The sequence below is a fragment of the Rosa rugosa genome, chromosome 5 (genome assembly GCF_958449725.1).
Source record: "Rosa rugosa chromosome 5, drRosRugo1.1, whole genome shotgun sequence".
NCBI lineage: Eukaryota > Viridiplantae > Streptophyta > Magnoliopsida > Rosales > Rosaceae > Rosa > Rosa rugosa.
The window spans coordinates 42,752,020-42,768,653 of NC_084824.1; the positions used below are offsets into that span (position 1 = coordinate 42,752,020).

A 16,634-nucleotide genomic window follows, 5' to 3' on the forward strand; every position below is an offset into this window, starting at 1 on the left:
TCCCAAATTTTGAACGTATAAAAAGTCAACTTTGTTGACCCCCTAAAAACGTTCGTTTTCGAAAATAAAATCGTTCGAACTAATTCCACAACTTCTCCAAGCTTCGTACTCGCTCCTACTATCGTGAAATCATTTCTAAAAATCTATGGAATTTAATTTGGATTTTTCGGGGTATTACAACTATGGACACCCAACATGATTCCATCTTCATACAAGCTGTGCCCAAATTACTAAGGACACCCAAACATAACTTGATCTTTTTCACATTGTCAGAACCAATTCAACTAAACGCATACCTGCATATTTATGCTTTGTCATTTTCACCAGAATAAGAAACATACTACAACATCCATCACCAAAATCATTTAACAACTACAATCTTAGCAAACATGGACAAAACAGCAAGCTCACAACATAGCTTTCGATTTCTTCTGACTAACTACCAATTTATTATTCTCAAACACAACATCACAGCATGCATGCTACAAGGCAGCCCAGTTTCCAGAAGTGTAAATTCTCAGACCTTCAACAGAACCCAACTCACCTTGTGATCCACTAGATCGAAAAGGAACCTCGAATTGTAGGTCTGCTTTCCAACGAAGAACACAGCAATCCGAACCTAGCCTAACCAACCAACTCAGGTCATTAACAACCGATTCTCTCCAAGTACAAAACTGTGATTCAAGGTTGAGATTATACCTTTGTAATCAGAAATCTACATCAATCGAGCCAAACTCAGTCCCCAGAACCCCACTGCCGAGACGGAAATGGTCATGAACTGATGATTTTCACACCAGAAATTCGACAGACTTCTCGATTGGGGGCTAGGAGTGCAGCACAAGCGGCTCTGTCGGTGACCCGAGTCGCCTGAGTTTGCAGAAATCGCCGGAGGAGACCCAAGGCTTTCCGTCGTCGAATCCCCGCTTGTAGTCGCTGCATGTAAGATCTGGAACCACAGGGACGTAGACGACGCGGAGGCGAAGGGAATGGTGGGTATGCGCCGTCGTGGGGTGGCCGGATGGTGGCGCGACGGCCGGGTTTCTTCTCGGGTCGCGGTGGCGTCTGGGTCGGAGAACTCTAGTTCTCTCTCTCGAATTCTCCCGAGTCTTCATACTGTTCCCCATGTATATAGATGTGTCCAAGTGATAATGGACGGCTGGGATCAAGCGGTGGGGAAAATGGATGGCTAAGATTGCTCCACTTGTTTTCTAATTCTCTAATTTATTTTCTAAAATCTACAACTTCGAAAAATCGCTATAAATAGCTCAGTTACTTGGAAAATTTCCCGAAAATTTCCACGAACTCGTCGTGTTGTGTACTTTATCATCCAACTCTTAAATCGAGTATTTCACTTCATGAAAATTTCTGAAAATATTCTCGAGCACTCTGACGTTTATCGAGATCGCTAAATAATTTCTCATACGATCTCCACTAAGCTCGATACATTTTTCTGGGGCTCACACATGGGCCAACAAATATCCCTTTGGCCACGATCGTCGTAGCCTGGGAGAGGGCGAGTGGATCATTTGAGGCTGCAATTCGAATCGGGGTGCAATCTGACCCCGACGATTCAGCAACAACGGTTGAGCGTGCTGCCCCATTTGAGTGCTTGCACGACGGTGATTGGACCTATGTGTTCATCGGCGGCGGCGGGGATTGAATGTGGCGTGATCTGGTCACTGGCTCCGGCCGAGTTTCGATGGCATCGAGTTCCGTTGGGAACGGTTGACGGTGATGGCAACATGGGTCGTGGGCCAACTGTCCAGGATCGTGGGCCTATACGGGAAGGCATGAGGTGCTGGCTGGTGTGCAATATGGGTCATGGGCCTGTCATCTGTTCTTGGGCCTGTGCTGGTGGGCTTATAGTAGGTATTTATTTTCAGTAGTTTGTTTATTGCTTAGGTGTATTTTATTTCCAATAAATCCCTAAATAGTTGTTGTAGGGAGAGTCGGGCTGAATGTCCTTGTCTGCACTCAATGTGCCTTGTTTGTCCTAGAGAGGTGTCGAATCGTTATCAAATGGACGAACCCTCTTAGTGGCAAGATGAAACCTAGTGCCGCTGGTCGGCAGCATAGTGGGAAAGCAGGTTTAATTGCTCTATGGCTTCGTATGAGCTTTATCTTTCCGTTATGTCACCCTTGTAAAGCAAATGGTGTTGCCCAGATATCTGGTTTGTCAACCCTTGCTAGTCGGTGCATGTTTGAGTACATAAGATTAGTGGAGGTTCCTGTTATTATTCGGGATGCTCTCTCGGTACTTATTGTCATTCGGGGTTCAGGCTTTACGTCTCCCCCCATTGTATTCAACAATTTCATTAATGAAGGCCTGAGGGCGGCTGCACCAGCCCTTATTTAAAATAATAATAATAATAATAATAATAGTATAGATAATTTTCAAAAAAAAAATAATAGTATAGATAATATGACAAATAAATATAATGGGTTCGGCCATGCCCACCCAAAAAAGCCCAGCCCGGCCCTAAAAAGCTCGTAAGGCCCTGTGCCCATGGGTGGCTCCGGGCTTTGATTTTTAAGAGAAGCCCGACCCTGCTCGGCCTGAAAAATAAAATAAAAAATATGTTGTGGCCCTATCCGGCCCGAGCCCATTAATTTTGGGCAGGGCCGGTCCTGCCCTACCCATTGACGACCCCTAAATTTGATAATAGGGTAACAAAAAGTATGTGTGACTGTTGGTGGGTTTGAAGAGCCCACTGAAGAGTCTCACTAATCTATACGCCGGATTAGATTACACATCTCAAATCACCAGTAAACTTGTTACGTCTTCTCATCGAAAACAAACTTGCTCAATGCTCATGATCATATTATAGAGACGACACCAAAACTGGTATTGTTTTTAGGTTTTAATTTTAATGTTTGGAATGTTATGTTGTGGTGGTAGATACTGAGGCCAGGGCTCTATTGAGACACAGGAAGTTGTGCTTCGTTTGCCTCCCTCTTCTAATACCAGGTTATCTGTTCCTAGGAACTGAATTGTTGTTTCCCAGTCCTCTTTGTATTGATTTTGGGACTTTCGTTTCCAGAGAATGATGAATGTTCGATATTGAGATTACACATATACTACAAGACTTCCCTTTCAGGTATACATTTTCATTAGTTTGTATTTTATGGGTGAGAAAGCTCTTCATTTGTGGTAATTTGGGTTACTTTTAGTTGGTCATCTTCCACTTTTATATGGGTTCATTTTCCATTCTACGTAACAGATTACAAAACAGAATCTCATCATGCTGGCTGTAGAGGTAGAGATCAGGATGTCTAATGAATCTACATATAATTTCTCTCGCGAACCAATGATGGTGGGACATTCCTAGGGTTAGCTACTCATAAAAATTGTTAGCCCTCATCTTTGTTTTGATCATAAGCGATTTAAAAATCAATTTACTCTATGAAGTTTCTAAAGTTGGGAATATTTCTTTGTAACTTCACTTTCTGTAGTTTATTGATTTATCATTATCAAGCCTAGAAGCATATTAGTTCTCCACATGCATTAGTATCTATCAAGTTTCTAATAAAGAGTAGGCAATAGTTTCTTTGTCATTTCACTTTCTTTAGTTTACTGATTTATCATTCTCAAGCCTAGAAGCCACATTACTATCTATGAAGTTTCTAATAATTAACAAATAGGCAACAGTTACTTTGTAATTTTACTTTCTGTAGTTTACTGATATATCATTATCAAGCCTGAAAATATATTAGTTCGTTCTCCACATTAGTATCTATGAAGTTTCTACTAACAAGTAGGCAATAGTTTCTTTGTATTTTCACTTTCTGTAGTTTATTGATTTATCATTATCAAGCCTGGAAGAACATTAGTATCTCCATAACCCCATTAACAATTGGATCAGTACGAAGAAGAAGACCCAAGTCCTGTTTTTCATTTTGTATTTTAGGTGAAATCCTATTCTTTATTAGATCAGTTCTTGTCTTTCTGCTGCTACTCTGGCTACCGTACCCTGAGGGGCACGTTATAAAGAGATTGATATTGAACTCAAATATGGATTATTATGGATAAGTACATAGTAAAAAGAAGTAAATTACGTTCGTGTTTGCTTGGAATGTCTCTAAGAAGTGGTTTGCTTGGATTATTATTGGGAAAAAAACATCATTCTGTTAGCTAGTTGTTGCAGTATGTTTCTTCATTTTGACGCTTGCTGCTACTATAAATTGGCTACTGATAAGGAAGTTGAGACATATATTGCATTCGGGTTTTGCTTGGAATGTCTCTGAACAGTATGGCAATAAATTTTCATTCTCTTAGGCGCTCGAAAAATTTCTCTATTACCTTCTTCACTTTCATCAATTTTGTGCTTCCCTTTTCCCATCCACTTTCCTTCAGTATAAGCCGCTTTGAGCCAGGTGCAAAGAACATACATTATGATGGTGATGCTGCTCCTTCTTCATTCGGAGTGATTGAACTCAACCCAATCGATTCATTCCGTGTTGGCCGGGCTACATATGCAAAACCTCTGCACTTATGGGACAAGGGCTCACTGGCAGACTTCACCAGTAATTTCTCTTTCACAGTCGACACTTTTAACAATAGCTTAGGCTATTTTGCAGATGGACTTGTCTTTTTCCTTGCTCCTGTTGATTATCCAATTCCACCCAACTCTAATGGTTCTAATCTAGGACTATTCAACAGCACAACTCGTTATGCAGCTTCCCAAAACCAAGTTGTAATGGTTGAGTTAGACACTTTCCCAAACATAGAGTATGATCCAGCAGCACCGCATGTTGGGATAAATATCAACACCATCTCATCAGTTGTTAATGCTAGTTGGGATGCTAGCCTTCACAGTGGGAAAGTGGGTCATGTCCAGATAGCTTATAATGCTACCACCTACAACCTCAGTGTGTTTTGGACATATGAGGATAACTTGAACCCAGATTATGGGAGCACTAATTCTTCTCTTTCTTATATTATTGACTTAAGAAAGGTTCTGCCTGAGTGGGTTACCATTGGATTCTCAGCTGCTACTGGAGCGGTAGATGAGCGGCACGTTATATATTCATGGGATTTCAGTTCTGAAATGGATTCAGAAGAGACTAGCAAGAATGAGTGGATGTCAATCTTGATCGAGGTGGTTGCAGCTTCTTTGTTCGGTTTGTTGCTTGGCTGGACCATATATTGGTTCGTCAGAAGCAAGAGGATAAGAAGACTAGCCTCGAAAGATGCAAAAGGAAATGGCAATTACTCCAATGCTGATGTACCCCGCTCTATAAATGCAGATCTTGAGAGAGCAACCTTACCAAAACAATTTGCTTACCAAGAATTACTTGCAGCCACCGATGGCTTTGCAGATGGTAGTATATTAGGCCAAGGAGGTTCTGGACGAGTTTATAAAGGAATCCTTCGGGACCTAGGATTCACAGTTGCTGTCAAGAGGATTATTGCAGAATCTGATCCGAACTATGAGAAAACATTCACCAATGAAGTTAAGATCATAAGCCGCTTAATCCATCGGAACCTGGTGCAATTTATTGGATGGTGTCACAAGGAAGGAGAATGCCTACTTGTTTATGCCTACATGCCTAACAGCAGCCTTGATAAGCATTTGTTTGGCTCCAGAACAACCCTACAGTGGCATTTGAGGCATAAGATCGCTTTAGATCTAGCCTCAGCTCTTCATTACCTGCATGAAGATGCAGAGCAGCCAGTACTTCATAGGGATATCAAATCAGCTAACGTGTTGCTGGACAAGGATTTCAGCTGTAAGCTTGGTGATTTTGGGATTTCTAAACTTGTGGATCCCCGGTCCAGGACTCAGACAACGAGGGTGGTAGGGACTTGGGGGTACATCGCCCCAGAATATGCAACTAAAGGGAGGGCCAGTAAAGAATCAGACATGTTTAGTTTTGGAGTTCTGGCCTTGGAACTTGCATGTGGAGATAGGGCTGAGCAGGATGAAAGATTTCAGGTCGCACTTGTCAGTCAGGTTTGGCAACAATACCTTTCTGGAAATCTTCTGGATGTAGCTGATAAGAGACTGGATATGATATTTGATCAAAGGCAAATGAAATGCTTGTTAAATGTGGGATTATGGTGCACCAACCCCAACAGCAAGGAGAGACCAAAAGCTGGTGATGTAATGAAGGTGCTTCAGCTTGAAGCACCACTGCCGGAACTTCCACGTGACATGCATGACCGTCCACTGCCTCAACGTCAAGATCAAGCTGGATCTTCTCACTTATCCATAACTTCTAGCTTAGAATGTCGTTAAGTGGAATCATAATTATCCAAAATGCATTTGTGTACAATATCCATTACACCTTCTTCTTCTTCTTCTTCTTTTTTTTTTTTTTTTTTTTTTTTTGCAAAGGAGGCATGTTTAAAGTTTATGTATGACATTAATAATGTTGTATCTTTTTTCAATATTGATAACACATTCAGACGCTCTGCTGCCTCCCTGAACACACAATTCTAGTTTCAGCATGAAAAATGTAGGTCAAGGAAAACTTTTCTGCTACCTGAAGATATATGAATGCATGGTTGTATGGTTTCCGATCTATTATATATGTCATCAAAGTAGTAGCATAAGCTGCAGCCAGTTACAATATCTATTAGTACTGTTTGGTTTTTAAAGGACTACCTAATTACTAAAGCTTGAGAGCTTGTGATAATTGTATAAGCACTTAATCTTTGGTGGATCAATGCGTATATATATAAGTTTCTGTACCGACAATGATGTTATTGTATCCTTTTCCTTGACTAATGACTAGATTGGATATACCCCTGCTATCTACCACGACACAAAACTGATCAATTCCATTTCAGCATGAAAAATGTAAGCCACAAAAGTAAATTGTTTGCTCCCCCGAGATAAATACATGGTACGTAGTATGGTTCTGAACTTCTGATCTGTAAGGTATGATTTATTATCATTGTGTTCGGATCTACCTCTGTTGTGTCTTTTACATTTATGAGGAACAATCAATTAATGATTTTGTTGCCAGTTCTTCTCATTGTTATAAAATTTCCCTGAAGCTAGTCCTAAACGCTGTACTGCTGTTGGCAATTCCCCGGGACCTATTGTTTTAATAAAAACATATGGTTTAAATTTCTACATATAGTTCTGTAAATACAGAACTGGAAGCAATGTCTTAGCAACACACATCACAGATTCCTTTTATGTATGTCAAGTTTTGCCTCCTTGTAACCAATAGAAAAAAGTAAAATAGAAGTTTCAAGTTTTGGGTTTTGGGTTTTAACTAGATTGTACAGTCAATACATACATAATTACATATACACATTTAAATTGTATTGAATCATTCCTGGTCTATTTCTGGTCTATTAGCTTCAACACCCAATATATGCTGATTTTTCATCTTGGTAGGGCAAGATTACAATATGTAATTTCATCATGCTACATGGTTTGGGGTTGGTTTCAAAGCATAAGATACAGGTCACGATGTTTCTTATGAAAATAACGATGTAAATAGTCCTCTGGTGAACACCGTACCAATCATGGTGGAGGAAATTAGGAGGGTTAGCTACTCATAAAATTGCCCTTACTGTTCTTTCAGTCATCAGAGACTTAATAATCACTTTAATATATCTATGAAGTTTTGATTAACAAGTTGGCTACATTTTCCATGTAAATTCACTTTCTTCTTTAGTTTATTGATTCGTGATCATCAACCTCAGAAGCATATAGGTATCTCCGAATAACAACCTACAATTCCTGGTTTTGATTGGATCAGCTCTTATCTCAGCTGCTTCTTGAATGGAATGTTATAAATACCTTGAAATTCAATTAGAATTTGGATTTTTATGGGATAAGTATATCATATGTAGGAAGAAGACAGTATTCTTGTTTACAATACTGAATTGGGTTGCCGTGTGTTTCTTCATTTTGATACTTTATCTGGCCATATATTGGTCATTAATGGGAAGGTTGTTAAGACCTGTAAATCATTACATTTGCGTTTTCTTGCAATTTCTCCAAGCAGTATGGTAACTTTTCATTGTCTACGTTGCTTGAAGCATTCCATCTTGGCCGGGCCACGTATGTGGGATTCTACTAATGGGTCACTGGCCGACTTCAGTAGTAATTTGTCTTTCACAATCGACACTTCTAACAAGAAGTTAGGCTATTTTGCTGATGGACTTGTCTTTTTCCTTGCTCCTGTTGATTATCCAATTCCACCAGGCTCTGATGGTTCCAATCTAGGATTATTTGACAGCACTACTCGTTTTAAAGCATCTCGAAACCAAATTGTCATGGTTGAGTTTGACTTTAATCAAATGAATGATTCATTAAGAGCCAAAGGATCTGATTTTGAAAGCAAAAAAAAAAAATTGTCAATTTTTGAAAATTTTAACAGTACAGTTGCAAGATATTTGCCGTTACACACTCGTTCTCCAATTCTCTGTATGGCAATGAGATTCATGACTTAAAAAATCAACAAGCCACAGCTCACCACTAAAGTGGAGTTGAACTTTAAATCTTTACCAACATTTTGTTAGTATTTTAATTTCTATCAAATTGAAAAAGGAGTCGAACTTTTTGTAATATCTCCACTCCAAATAATCTATATGTTAGTGAGATTCATAACTTCAAAAAAAAACAACAAGCTCATTGATAAAGTGGAGTTGAACTTTAAATCTCTACCAACACTTTGTTAGAGAAAAAAATGGTCTTACGAAACCAAGCCAACTATTGTCGACACTTTACTTACATGGTTGGACTTTTAATAAGGACTATTAAAATGAGGACTTCATGAAAACTTCTTAATCAATGGTTGTGAGACCTACTTTTCGATCACATTTCGGCAAATCAACTGTTAGATGTTTAGATATTTATGAGTAGATCATTTCTGTAAAATTTCAACTAAATTGAAAATCGTTAAAACATTCATAATCGTTATTTATCATTTATTAAAATGAAAGGTTTAGAGTTGACAGATTTAGTTCATCTATTGATTTGATTTGATTTGATTTAGTACCTTAATGATTAGCAATTTGAAAGGAGATTTACATAAATGATCTACTGATACATACCTAAACATTTCATAATCGATTTACCGAAATATAATTAAAAAGTGAGTCTTATAACCATTAATTAAAAAGTTCTCATGAACTTCTCATTTTAAAGATCTTCACTAAAAGCTATTCCTTGCTTACACTACTTTGAACACCTTAGCATTGCCAAAGTCAAATTATACTCATGGGTAACAACTAACAAGAAGTATGTGTACAAGTACAACAACACACACAACAATTGTGGTGGGTTTGTAAGTTGCAACACTTATTTAGCTTGTGTGTAAAAGCCAAAGCCCCCCCTTAATCTACACGCCTGAATAGAATACACTATACATCTCCCAAATCCTCTGTTATTACTTATTATTATCAATGAAGTTCCAAACTGAAACCTGTTCTGTCTTCTCATCATAAACTTGCTCGTGATTATTTGATCATTCTTTCTTTCCCAAACAAACACACATATATATATAAGAGTTAAAAGCCCACCCTTTTGCTGGGTGGAGCTTCGGGAAGACCAAAATCGTCGGCGAACATTGACCAGAGACACTCAGAGAGCATCGTTGAGAAGAAGAACAAGAAGCCCAAAAGCCACAAGTTTCAAAATTTGAAACTCTATGAGCATTTAATCCGAAACCCATCAATTACTCGACGAGTTTCAAGAACTCGTAGTCTTGTTTATATAAGCATGTATTGTAGCTGCTTCAGAACCCAAGAGTTGACAGATCTCTAATCTCTTCCAGGTGAGAGCTTTTCAATTACTTATAGCTTTACCATTCTTTAAATTCTTGTGCTTTTGCTTTTGAATTCAATGTTGGTTGTTTCCTGTTGAATTCCTTCTGGGTATCTTTTGAATTGCCTTGTTCTGATCACAAACTGCTTATAGTGGTTTGTAGTTTATTGGGTCATCATCATCGTCTTGATTAATCATCATTGAGATCTTTAACGTTTAATGTCATTATCCAGTGCCATACTTTAGTTTTGATTAGCAATAGTGATACTGTTGATAAAGTTGTGAATGATCATTTGCTTACTTTGTTTGCTATTGCTTTGCCCGAAATTGGTTTATGATCTCAATTTCCACAATGGGAGTCACACTGTGATTGCCATTCTGCTTTCCTTTCAAAGAAGAGTTCTTATAACATACACTGCATCAATATGCACGGTGGAAGTTGAAGTGATCGTGTAGCTGGTTTCTTTAATACTTTTGATATGCTGTTCATCTATTCAGTATCAGACTATGCTAACTTTATTCACTTAGGTGTCAAAAGTTCTTTCTGGAATTTCAATTCGTAGCCAAAGTGTATGAAACATGTTTATGCGAGCAATTTATAGTTCTATTTGCTGCCATGTTCCAACTTTTTTCTATTTGCCGAATCCATACTTATCCATTTTGTGCTTGAATTCTCAGTATTCATACATTGGTCAGCAAAATGCGTGGTCTTGGAAAGAAATCATCTGTTCAGGAGTCTGGGAAATCTCATTACTCAACTCCTTTGTCAAAGCTATTATCATCAGCAAAATTTAAGAAAGGCGGAAAAGTTTCCCATGTTAAAAAGGTAAAACCAAAATCCAAGACGACTATTGCTTCATCCTTGTTGAAGAGAAGAAGTGCTGACTCGTCAAGGAAGGGAACAAAAAATAATGATACAAGTAAGAAATTGACAACTAGAAAAGGATTACATAAAGCACGTGATGCAGATTATTCAAACAAGTCATCTTCAGTGAAACTTCAGAATGAAAAGTTCTCAAAGGATGGCTCCGATGAGAAAGGGGAAAATGCCGATGGGGAAACCAGAATTAGAAAAAGGAGAAGAAAGAAGAAAAGCAAAAAGAATAAAGTGGATGTAGATGAAACTGCTCGCTTGCAGAGGAGGACAAGGTACCTGTTAATTAAAATAAAATTGGAGCAGAACCTGATTGATGCTTATTCTGGTGAAGGTTGGAAGGGTCAGAGGTACAAGAAAAATTTTAACTCCTACACATTTTATGATGTCAAGTGATGCTGTGAATTATATGATCAATACAAATATATAATTGTACTAATTTAATTCTTTTAATATTTCACTCCTACTACAGTCGAGAAAAGATTAAGCCAGAAAAAGAACTACAGAGAGCCGAGAATCAGATTTTGAAGTGCAAGCTTGGAATCCGTGATGCTATTCATCAGCTACATTCACTAGGTTCAGTGGGAAGCATTGCAGACTCTGTCATTGATCCAGATGGATCTGTTTATCATGAACATGTATGTATATGCCGTCACTGCCCTCAAATTTTGAAAAATCCTTCGAATTTTGAATTAAAGAATGGGCTAGCGTTGTGGAATCATCAACTAATTTTGACACAGGTTTTTGACTAATGTCTGATTTCCAGAGAGTTCTGATTCTTGACTAATGAAGATGATTTTGCATGTAGGTCTTTGATATATACCTAAGTCTAAGTTTTCCTCCCTTGTCTTGGTTGCATATTTGACTAGGTTATAATATAATAAATATGTTTGACACTGCTGATAAAGTGATTAATTCATTTTATCTCTAGTTTTAGGCTTGCTATTAATGTTCCAAATTTTGTTACTTTTTAGATATTCTGCGCGAAGTGCAAGTTGAACGAAGCTTTCCCTGATAATGATATTGTACTGTGTGATGGGACATGCAATGCTGCATTCCACCAAAAATGTCTTGATCCTCCCTTGGATACTGAAAATAGTAAGTTTCATCTCTTCTGAATTTGTTTTGGACCTCTTGGTGACAATTCAATTACCTTTCTTAGATAAAATTACTGATGTTTAATTGACAATCTTCAGTTCCTCGAGGAGATCAAGGCTGGTTTTGCAAATTTTGTGAGTGTAAAATGGAAATACTAGAAGTAGTCAATGCTCATCTTGGGACCTGCTTTTCCATGGATAGTACTTGGCAGGTTAGTGAATGTCAGAATTATCTTGAAATGTCAACTTTTTTCTTCCTTGGTACATTTTTTTTTTTTAAATTTCGTGTAACTAAGGCTATCCACGTGATAGGATGTTTTCAAGGAAGAAGCTGCTTTTCCTGATGGTGGGAATTTATTATTAAATCCAGATGAAGAATGGCCTTCAGATGAGTCTGATGACGATGATTATAATCCAGATAGGAATGTAAACAGTTGTAGCATCAGCAGGGAAGGTAGTGATGAAAATGCATCAGAAGACGAATTGTCAACTGACGGCAGCGTAGGTTCTGATGAATCTACCGATGGAGATATTGTTTCTGGCCGCAGACAGAGAAGTAGTGTTGATTATAAGAAGTTATATGATGTGAGTATGCATAATATCCTGGCTTTTCTTCCTAAGCAGGAAATGAAAAGGAAAAATAAAAATAAAAATAAAAACAAACTCAGTCTGAAAATGAAAACGGAAAATAAAAATAATTTCCGTAAGATTTTCGGAAAATGTCATTTCTAATTAGAATTTGACATTGAATTCCTTTTCAAATTGTACCTTTAACTTCAACTGGAGGCCTCATTTGGGTCCAGCATGAGGAGAATTCTGAGTTCCAAGAAAGGAAACTTACATACAAAATGAAATTTTGATTTGTTCTCTTGTCTTGTCAATTGCTTCTTGTTGTATTGTTCATAGTCGCCTTTGGATGCTTGACATATAGGTCATGTTATTGTTAACTTCTTGAAATGTGCATGTCATAGCGTAATATTAGGATATGAATCTCGTTTGGTCTATAGTAGAATGATTTTATGTTATGGGTAATTATGGGGAATAGTTCCTCACTTGTTACTCTTGTATGAGATGAAGGTCATATTTTCACTGTATATGATTTATCCTTTTTTTATCAAAGGAAATGTTTGGAAAGGAAGGTCCTGTGCTGGAGCAAGTTAGTGATGATGAAGACTGGGGTCCTGGTAAAAGAAAGCGAAGAGAAAAAGAATCTGATGCTGCCAGCACTCTTATGACTCTCTATGAGAGTGAGAGAAATCCAGATGCTGTCCCTACAGAAGTGAAAAGTAAACCTACTACTGATACGCAAGTCAGAAGGTCATGTTTCCGGATTCCTCGCAATGCGGTTGAGGTATTAGCTCATAACACTTTCAGGCAGAGTTGTCTATAAATCTTAAACTGTTTGATGTATCCTCCTTTATACTGAGATTGTGATGTAATTATTATCCCAGAAGCTCCGCCAAGTGTTTTCTGAAAATGAACTTCCTTCTAAAGCTGTCAAGGATAATCTTTCCAAAGAGTTGGGCCTTGATCCTGAGAAGGTAATGGTGGTTGATGACCTATCAGATTGCTTGGGCCTTCTTGAACCTTTTACTACTTTTTTGTTCTGCATGGTCTTATGTGTTGCGAGATCGGATATAGAAAAAGTTACTTTAGTAAACCCAAAGACATTTCTCATGCAGTCAAAGACTACTTATTTATTTTTGTTCACTTATTTTGAATTATTGGAATGAGCCTCAAGGAGAGTTAAATGCACAGACAATAGTTTTTTACTACATGATATTGGCATTCTAGCTTATACTTTTTCTCTTGCACTTCCCATTTTCTGATGCTTTTTGAGCTGATATGTCCAGGTTAGTAAATGGTTCAAGAACACACGCTACCTGGCTCTTAAAACCAGAAAGGTAAGCTAGTAGCCATATATTATTTTATCCATTAATCTTTGACTCTACTATTGCTCAATTTTTCTTTATCATCTGCTTTCGTGTCATAATATACTTTTGTGATCATCAATACATATAGCGGTTTAGCCTCCATTTTCCTCTTAAAACCAGAAAAGTTGGAAATCTTCTAACTTTCAACTGTTGAGGATTTTGTATCTAAGTACAATATGTTGACGGGTCTTTTGCACAACAGGCAGAGGGAACCAAAAACCTTCACACTTCTGCTTCTGAAATCAACAAGGAATCCAGATATGAAAATGTGACAGGAAAAGCTGTTGATCTCATGGCATCTGATTTTGAAGACACCTCAACTGAAACTGTGGTCCATTCCCCAAGGAATATTAAGAAGTCCTTCCGGAGAAAGCATCCAAAGTCATTAAGTAGCACTCAGAAAAAAAATCAACAGAAAGGATCTTCATGTTTGTCTCCTGCAAAGAGCAATAAGGTCTTGGCCTCTTATCATAGATAGTATTCTTGGATCATTGGTATTATGGTCATTTGAAGAGTTTTTGTATGTTGTCTGTCATCCTTGCCATGTTATATCATAGTGATTCTTCTTGTGCAATTTGTGCTTTGTTTAGTTAGCATTTGATTTATCCAAGTCCTTGGCCCTTAGTGTTGTGAGTTTCTGAAAATATTGGTATCACCATTTACATCTCTCCTGATAGAGATCAACTGAGCTTAGTTGTAACATTCCTAGCATTTCTTTTTGTTACCACATATAAATCTTAGTTCTTTGTGGTCACTCAATCCCTGTTTCATACCACATACAAACCAGAGATTTTCCATCAATTTAAGTCCTCTCTCTCGCCCTCTCCTGACATTCCTAGCATTTTATTTTGTTATTGTGTTAGTATGGGGTGATAAACACCCAAGTTCATGGATTTTAGTCTGTTTACATTTTCTATTTTGTGCTAATTATGTTATGCTGGACAACCTGTATTTGTTTTTGTTCATATAGGATGGAATGGAAATGAGTGATGATGTGAGCTTGAAGAAGCTTTTGAAAGGAAGAACAAAGGAGAAGCGAGCCAACATTATTGCTGGAAGTGGAGGTGAGTCTCAAGTTTCAGAACTGGAAATGGAGAGACTATGTAAAGCCAAAGGTAGGCTAGAAAATATGAGACAGAAATTACTAAAGTTTCAAATAGCCAAGGCAAAGAAATCAAAAAAGCCTCCACCTCATGAACAGAGTGTCATTTATGTTCCAGTAGCAGAACTAAAAGAAAAGGTTTGATATTCTGAAATGTATTGAATTGTCATATAGCAATTTTCTGATGCAGCAGTCATATCCAAATGTTTTTCTGATGTTAAATACCTCTTTGCTGGTTCTAGAATAATATAATCTCTTTCTCTGAGTCAAAAGGGTCAATTTAAAGGGATCTCTGTAGTTTATCTTTCACTCAAAGTGACCAGTTTCCAGATTGAAGCTCCAACTTCAGTGACGAAGTTTTGAGTGTGGGGTAATGCATTGAGCTACAGTTCCCACAACAGCGCTTGTATTTACTAATTAACCCATTTGGCAGTCGAACTGCGTTGTAACATTTACTTCCTAGAGCCCTAAAAAGTTTTCTGCCAATAATTTTGATTTTTCTTATATTTAGCTATGAACCACATCTGTACAGAAAAGACAACGACATTAACAACCTAAAGTCCTTAAACATAGCAAAAACAAGGTTTGGATTTTGTCATTTATTTGGAGGATCTTGAGAAAGTGACCCATTTCAACAGCAGGTTGAAAATAAACTTGTTTAATGGGGTTTTATAGGACTAGTTTTACACTCTTGCATCACTATGGTTACTGATGTTTCTTCTTTCATATCATCGAGTGCCACATCATGTAGCTTTAAAATGATTCATTATGTTGTGGTATAAATTGGTCATTTTCTTTAAATTAACTCAATTAGACATACAGGTGTCAACATGCTTTGGAATGGATAACGTACACAAGTCTAGCTTTTTTATTTTTTTAGCGAAAAAAGTCGATCTTGTTTTTATTAAGGTTTGAAATTTCAGTTTTGATGGAATTTTCGATACTTCAGATTTCTGGTGTCGATGAAAATTTTGATATACTTCGGTCAATATCGATATCTAAAAATTAATTTTTAAGATATTTAGGATAATCATCAAATACTTGTAAAATTAAATTATTGTTGTAAAGTAGGAAGAAGATATAAAGAGTGTTGGTATACACATACCTCCTAAGCACAAGACTCGTATCGCCCATAGACCAGCAAGGTAAGCTCCCAGCTGGGGATTCCGATACCCCTCGGGGCGATATCGGGATCCAAAGCGTTAAGGTCATCTCAAACCTGCTACATTAAGGCTAGGTCATCTCCAACAACCTAAAGGAGGTAACTGTTTACTTTTGCTTTCCATTATCATTATCTCATCCAATACTGACTTAGGCATCGGAGCGTCGAAGGCCGGCACACCCGGTCTTCCCTCTGACCTTCGTCTGTCTTGCAGATAATTGGGCCCGATAGCGATAGTAGCAGACCGACACAACCCATGTTCAGTTGGACCAGACAGCTCTCGAGACCACTGAAACAAAGAGAATAGTTGGGAGGAAGTAGAAATGTTCTCATTCAGTCTCATTAGCCTCATTTATATAGAGGTAGGGTTTACATCAAAGTACATAACTAATGAGTATTTACGTGGACAGCCACATAGATAATAATATTTACAACACTCCTCCTTAGATGTCCACCAATGAATGATGATATTGGACGCGCTTATTGTTGCCTTGTTAAAAACCTTGCCAGGTAACAAAAACCCAGTAGGACAAAAATAACCATGGTCTAAGGACAAAAAGAGCACAACGCGCATATGTCCTATGTAGCATGCTTCTGGATGCTCCCCGTGATGAGAATCTCCCCCTAATTGTTGCAAGCCTCATTTATGTATTCGATAAGCTACATGTACCATGTATAGTAGTTTGATGTGTCTATCACTGAAGTGAGACCATGTGTGCTTTGCATATAGGGGC

At 37.8% G+C, this 16,634-nt stretch overlaps 2 protein-coding genes and 1 long non-coding RNA gene across 3 annotated transcripts; 2 read left to right on the forward strand and 1 right to left on the reverse strand.

Moving 5' to 3' along the window:
- Positions 1-329: 329 nt before the first annotated feature.
- Positions 330-1,094, reverse strand: LOC133712238 (uncharacterized). The gene is made up of 2 exons (XR_009847240.1): positions 700-1,094; positions 330-624 (listed from the first exon to the last, which is right to left on the reverse strand). It is a non-coding gene; the product is annotated as an uncharacterized LOC133712238 (long non-coding RNA).
- A 2,820-nt stretch (positions 1,095-3,914) lies between these two features.
- On the forward strand, positions 3,915-6,311 carry LOC133712654 (L-type lectin-domain containing receptor kinase IX.1-like). The gene has a single exon (XM_062138766.1). It carries the CDS (start codon positions 4,236-4,238, stop codon positions 6,237-6,239), a length of 2,004 nt encoding a protein of 667 aa, XP_061994750.1. The 5' UTR covers positions 3,915-4,235; the 3' UTR covers positions 6,240-6,311.
- A 2,977-nt stretch (positions 6,312-9,288) lies between these two features.
- Positions 9,289-15,146, forward strand: LOC133712060 (pathogenesis-related homeodomain protein). The gene is made up of 11 exons (XM_062138137.1): positions 9,289-9,741; positions 10,410-10,955; positions 11,078-11,243; positions 11,580-11,703; positions 11,802-11,914; positions 12,015-12,287; positions 12,823-13,053; positions 13,154-13,243; positions 13,556-13,606; positions 13,839-14,090; positions 14,607-15,146. The coding sequence occupies exons 2-11, from the start codon at positions 10,432-10,434 to the stop codon at positions 14,880-14,882; spliced, it is 2,100 nt and encodes a 699-aa protein (XP_061994121.1). The 5' UTR covers positions 9,289-9,741; positions 10,410-10,431; the 3' UTR covers positions 14,883-15,146.
- Positions 15,147-16,634: the final 1,488 nt, after the last annotated feature.

What these genes read in the sequence shown, in the direction of transcription:
- LOC133712654 (XM_062138766.1), top strand. Translation starts at nt 4,236, where the DNA reads ATGTCTCTGAACAGTATGGCAATAAATTTTCATTCTCTTAGGCGCTCG.
- LOC133712060 (XM_062138137.1), top strand. Translation starts at nt 10,432, where the DNA reads ATGCGTGGTCTTGGAAAGAAATCATCTGTTCAGGAGTCTGGGAAATCT. An exon ending in GATCTGTTTATCATGAACAT is followed by an intron (nt 11,244 to 11,579) that starts GTATGTATATGC and finishes GTTACTTTTTAG; the next exon opens with ATATTCTGCGCGAAGTGCAA. An exon ending in TGGGCCTTGATCCTGAGAAG is followed by an intron (nt 13,244 to 13,555) that starts GTAATGGTGGTT and finishes TGATATGTCCAG; the next exon opens with GTTAGTAAATGGTTCAAGAA.